The 6394-nt window shown below is 40.5% G+C and overlaps 1 protein-coding gene across 1 annotated transcript; it reads left to right on the top strand.

Annotated features, from left to right (window-relative positions):
• The first annotated feature begins 629 nt into the window (after window positions 1-629).
• On the top strand, window positions 630-1912 carry LOC130010588 (uncharacterized). The gene is made up of 3 exons (XM_056098333.1): window positions 630-777; window positions 1282-1452; window positions 1908-1912. Exons 1-3 carry the CDS (start codon window positions 630-632, stop codon window positions 1910-1912), a joined length of 324 nt encoding a protein of 107 aa, XP_055954308.1.
• Window positions 1913-6394: the final 4482 nt, after the last annotated feature.

Raw genomic sequence — 6394 nt, 5'->3', positions numbered from 1 at the left:
TGGCCTATAGACTCTATTTTAGACTTTCTTCCAGTCATACAGATATAGCACGAGAATCAGCAGACAAGATCATGGTCTTGCTGGAGAGGTACCTCTTTTATGGTCCATTGAGCAGATCAATTTTCTTTTACCTGGAGGTTTTGGCGCTGGATTTCAGATCAAATAGTACCGAATGCACAAGAGAAACCAAGATGGCTTTTTTTCTTTCACACCTGGTGGTAGCAAGACCCACGTTGGTTGTGGAGTTTGAAAACATTTTACTGGGGATAGGAAACACGTCATTCAATCTATCAGACGACAATAATACCTGGGGCTTGTCAACTACTCGTGAATCTATCTTCGCGAATTGTGTTGGGGCCATGGACTGTTTCGTCCACCGAAATGTGTCGTGCATTGAGGTCTTCGAGAAAACAGAGTTCGATCGGAATGAACACGATGCCGGAGATGACGCCGGGGTTGTGTATATTCCAGTGGATGGTCTAATGAAGTGTCCACAAATTCTTTTAGAAAAGGGTGAATTTCAAATAGACGAATATGGTGGGTTGAATCTTGACTGGAAAAACAAACCGATCCCCCGGGATCAATATCGCATAGAAGATGGCGGAATGGTAAAGATTTGTTTGGATAATATGGCCCTGAATTTGAAAAGGAACTTTCGAAACGTTCCTATTTCAGACGCTACACCTGTCGCTATCGTCTCCGTCGTCTTCACCGCCCTTTCGCTAATTTGCCTGATACTTGTCTTCGTCGTCTACTGCGTCTTCGAATCGTTAAGGAGTATGCCAGGACTGAACAATATGAATTTGGTCATTTCTCTGTGGTTCGCCCAGTTTCTCTACGTGGCCGGATCGGGACAAACTGAGGTGAAGGTCGTCTGTAAAATCATGGGGGTACTCATTCACTATTTTTGGTTGAGTGCTTTTTGCGCCATGAACGTCTGCTCTTTTCACATGTACCACGTGTTCACGTCCATGAGAAACAGGGATGATCCCAGCCATAAACGTCGTCAGCTCTTGCGATATAGTGTCTACATTTACGGTGTTCCCGCCTTAATTGCTGCCGTGACAATTAGCGTACATTCAGCGATCTCAAATGGCGCTTCTATTGGTTATGGCGGGAATGTTTGTTATTTGTCATCTGCGCTGGCCATCGGCGTTGCATTCGCCACTCCGGTCGGTCTCATAGTCGTAATGAACATCGCGTTTTTCATCTTCACCATTCGAGTAATAAAAAATCGACCCAATTTAACGAGCTCGCAGACAGATAGAAGTCATGTATTTGTGTACGTTAAAATGTCCTCGTTGACTGGTTTTACCTGGTTAATTGGGTTTATAGCTATTATTACCCAGTCTGAACCACTTATATACATTTTTATTGTTATCAACGCAAGTCAAGGAGGTTTTCTTTTTCTTTCCTTTGTTTGCAATGCTCGAGTTTTTGAACTTATCAAAGGTCGGTGCAAATGCGTCGATGCATCACAAAGCGATTCTACTAATTCGTATAGTATGACTACAACATCAACAGTTACCTTGACGACTTAGGAAGTAACCTAGCATTGAAACGAGCAGACTATGAATTTGTGAATTTGGAAGAGAGAACTTAAACATATTTGTTAATTTTATGGATAATATGCATATCTAAAACATGTTTTTCCTTGTCGGTCCCTTTTTGCAATACTTTGAGAGCTATCATTGAGAAAAGCCGTGTCAGTTCTGGTCGGGGCTTGTCGGTGATGGGCCTACCAGAGCCTTTAATACGCGTATGTGTAAGAATACTTTCCGAAATAGCACACTGTATGGCGGAACAGTAGGACGTTAAACGACATTCCATTTCATTTCATTTCACCTTGTAATACTATAAGGTTTAACCGTATCCAATTAATATTAAAATAAATGTCATAAATTAAGGGTAATGTAATTGAATAATTAGTGGTCTGATTAAGCAAGTACACTGATCGGTTACGGGAAGTAATGTAGCCTACCTATCTTAACGCACAGCAACGACGAACCAGACAGAGGAATTCCGGCATATAAGCAGATATAGTTCTAAAGAGGAAATGAAAGAAGTGTTAACGAATCACCAAAATTTACAGTGCAAGAAACAGAACAATTCTGAACAGGACCTGAAATTATGTAGTGTTAGGAACAGTGAACTTATTGACATTGAAACAGTAGGGTTTTTTTTATTGTGTTGGAACGTATAACCGAGAATTTATATTGACAGTGAATCAGTGAACTTACATTATGGTAGCATGTTTATCAGTATAATGATAAAAAAAACTGACAGAGTTATATGGGACAACAATCACTGGTTTATTATACACAGGCACAACGTTTCGATAAGTATTCTCTTATCGTTATCAAGCATTGTGCATAATAAACCAGTGATTGTTGTCCCATATAACTGTGTCAGTTTTGTTATGTTTCCAATTGCTAAATGCCACTAAAGGATTACAGTATAATGATATTTTAGAATTAGGACTTAACATTTTAATGGACATATTCAGTGCTTTTAATTATTGATATTGTATTGTATTTATTGCATGTGAAACAATAAGCGTTAATTAAGCAACATTGCTTATTTAACGCATTGAAAAGGGGCGTATTGTAATACTATAAGGTTTATTATAGCTTTAAGAAAGGTGTTCTGTTTAATATAGAAATTCGTTACCTACATGATGTGTGACGAAAACTAGGGTAATGAAGTAGCTTGCATTATTCTACTTCTATCTTAGACTAACTCACCGACAGTTATGTCAGTATCCATTGCTGGAAGTAGGGTACTATAGTCCAGTTATCTCGTGCACAGATTAGTACAATTAACTAGAATAGTGTTGACGTAAAACGGTGCTTATGCGAAACACTTACCAAAAATGGTAATTGTCCCGCCCTTATAGATGACGCATTATAATATCTATATAGGAGAGATATGGTTTGATTTACCTTCAGATATCATAGATCGGCCAGAGAAGGGAATATCGTAGCCTCTCCGGCTGAGAGGCTAGGGTAAACACATCATCCTAGCGCGAACCTTATGTAGAGCTATCAAGAAGTATGTGGCTCTGTCCACGTTTAAGCCGTTCTGGTCTGAGTTAGAAAGGACATTAAACTCAGACCGTGGATATTTTAATAACTCGAAAAGTACTATCATAACTTTGTAGTTTGCTTTATTTGTTTAATTATATAAACTTAGTAACAACATAAACGGTGTTCCAGAGTCAGTTAATTGATGATTGAAATAATTGATCCCACAACGTGAAGTCGAAGAAACGCCTAGAAGAAAGTGTCACATATCTGTCTCCATAGTGTCACAACCTCGGTTAAAACAGCGGTAAAATCCCCTGGTCTAACAACTGTGATCAGACTTGGAATGGTTGTGAACGTATTGGACTACAGAGACAATCTTCCGCAGATGTTACCTATTACATCAGCTTTTCATTTTTGATAGGCACCACTTACTCCATAAATTAAAGTATGATGGCCATCTTTGACCTTCAAGATTTCCGCTATGCAAAACCTATATCTCAGCATTTAAACCAATCTGATCAAAACATAGATCATATTTCGTTTTGTTTTTTATAGTTCAAAATTTCGTTTACTTGTCGTTACTACACAAGGATCTGGAAGAGTTTTTATATATAACCCGCGTTCTAGATGATGCGAGGGATTAACCAATGAAACGGTCTGTTACGGTAAGTAGAAACATCAACACTGATTGACAAATCAAATGTTTGACATCATAGGGTTAAAAGCGGCTCGAGTGACACCGACGCGACCTCACATTACAACTAGTCAGTTCTTCATGTAGTGTAAGCCATTGAAAGTATAAATAACCCATTGCTTGTAAACCACTTAGGATCGAAATCTTGGTGTATAAACCAACATAATATTATGGTCGATGTCTTGGATCTTCAAGATCTCTGCTATTTGAAAACCCATATCTCCAATAACCCAGCTTCTAAACTACGTATGATCGCAACGGTGTGTATATACCTACATTTCTGTCGTCGAGAGTAACAACTAGATTGATTCCTTGTTTTAATAATGGGGTGGGGGGATGGATGGCCGAATGGTTTGCACGTGCGCGCTGTATCATAAAACCTGTCATTGAGTCAACTGGGGTGGTTTCGAATCCCCGGTTGTACGTGACAAGGAGTAGGGCCGCCTGTTCCACTGCTAAAGACCCCTACGCGCAAAAAAAATATAGTAAATTAACAAGCGCCAGTTTCCCCCTCTGTGCCCGTGCCTGTGCCCATTCTGCATTTGTTATTTATTTCTATTAAATGTTCCCGGTCTTGTTGTGGTATTTCTAACTTATTATTTAAACTATTGGTATACAGCAATCTGATCGTTTTCCTTGTCTTAACGATCGAAAGTATAAAAAAAACCGAAACGAAATATAGATCTGTATTGAATATACAGAGTAATTAAAGTCATGTTTAACACCGTTTCTATTTTTCCATCGTGTGAGATGACATTTATTTCTCGCCTAGATAAATTTTGTGCAATATTTGTTTTCTATATCGAACGCCTTGAATCTGTCCATTGTTGTTCGAAGACGACGAACCACTGTGTTCTGTAATCAAACAATAAATATAGATAAACACACGACAGTTCATGGTATCATCTTTTAAAAACGTCGAACGTCTAAGTTAAATACCTGAATGTGTTCACTTGTTAAGGTGGCTATTACTCCAACCAGGCTCCCAAGAGCTGGGATCTCGAGTCTCGCGACTCGAATACGACTCCGACTTAAATGACCCGACAATTGCGACTCGACTTGAAATATTTATTGCGTCTCGTGAATTGCTGAACTGTCGACTTGAAGGGGACTCGGGCTTTCTGAGGACTTGGAACTCGACTGGATTCGGTACTAAAGTCAGCGATTTGGAACTCGACTAGGATCCGACTCAACATCGTCTCGAGGTCACCATTGTTGACACAGAGAGAGAGAGAGAGAGAGAGAGAGAGAGAGAGAGAGAGAGGGAGATGGTTTAACGTCCACATGACACAAACTAGGTCATTTCGGGACTAACATATGGTTTAATTTTATTTCAATAATTCGTTTGCGCGTAGGGGTCTTTAGCAGTGGGAGGAAACCGGAGGACCCGGAGAAAACCCTCGAGGTTGGACAGGCGACCCTACTCCTTGTCACGTACAACCGGGGATTCGAAACTACGCCAGTTGACTCAATGACAGGTTGTATGATACAGCACGCACGTGGTAACCATTCGGCCATCCAACCGCCCGTGTTGACAGAGAAGAAGATTCCTCGAATCCAACGCGGTTTACTCTTGCCAAGGGTACAGGGAGTGCCTGGCAAGGCAGTCTCAGTCGTTTGGGTGGGACAAAACACCGAGCACCGTCCCCACCCCCGCGTACAGCGTAGAACCTTTGACAGTTGGAATTCAAAAAATACAAAAAAAAAGGGTAGGTCGTATTATAGTGCCCCTGTACTTGCAAAATTTCGCTCACAGCACACTGTGCACACATATGAATAATCAAACTTCGAGGAGACTTGTTATTTCCCCCATGTCTGCAGTGCGTGCAGGACAGGAGCCTGGCACGGAACGGTATCTAGTCGTTCGTAAACCTTGCCGAAATCTGCAGGTGGCCTTAATATTTAGACCAGGGGGTGTCAAACTCATTTCGATTCAGGGGCCACATTAACTAACATTTCACATCAAGTGGGCTGAAATATACAAAAAAAGGAGGTTATATCATAAGGTCTGTCATTTAGTCAACTGGCGTGGTTTCGATTCCATGGTTGTACGTGACAAGGAGTAGGGTCGCCTGTCCAACCTCGTGGGTTTTCTCCGGGCCCTCCGGATTCTTCCCACTGCTAAAGACCCATACGCGCAAGCGACTTACTGAAATAAAAGAGTGGAGTACGTTAAACTCTCTCTCGATATACAAAAAGTCTAAAAACAAAGCCTAACGTCCTTGACACAGATAATTTTTTTTAGACTGGTTTCCAAATTGCCATGATATAATACTGAACACTATCACAACGTACTCTTGTATTCTACATGCAACGTATAGATATCTATAGTACACAAGTCAGTGTTTTACTGAAACCAGAAAACAATAATAACTGATTTCCACACTCTAGTTTCTAAGAATTATCGACACGTCAATTTGTTGATTTAGACCTAATAAGATCGTTTGAATAACACGCACACGTAAAAGAAGGCTATATCTATTTGATAAGGCCAAACGCATATTTGCCCAAGGTCACGAAATGTGGGGTTAGGGCATATATGATTGTTGCCGAGGATTGTGGGTTAGAGTTAGTGTAAGGCGTAGGGCTAGGTCTTGGGTTAACAGTACTGTTTAAATTACGTCTCGTGTCCTTGCGGAAATTATGCGTTTGGCCTTGTCAAATAGATCTTTCA

The sequence above is a fragment of the Patella vulgata genome, chromosome 1 (genome assembly GCF_932274485.2).
Source record: "Patella vulgata chromosome 1, xgPatVulg1.2, whole genome shotgun sequence".
NCBI classification, from domain to species: Eukaryota; Metazoa; Mollusca; class Gastropoda; family Patellidae; genus Patella; species Patella vulgata.
The sequence above is the reverse complement of the archived record's forward strand: the minus strand, read 5'-3'. Positions and strand labels throughout refer to the sequence as shown.

Bases quoted from the DNA above. Each gene is read 5' to 3' on its own strand.
- LOC130010588 (XM_056098333.1), top strand. From the start codon at position 630: ATGGCCCTGAATTTGAAAAGGAACTTTCGAAACGTTCCTATTTCAGAC. The intron at 778-1,281 runs GTATGCCAGGAC...GTCATGTATTTG, and splicing joins CGTCTTCGAATCGTTAAGGA to TGTACGTTAAAATGTCCTCG.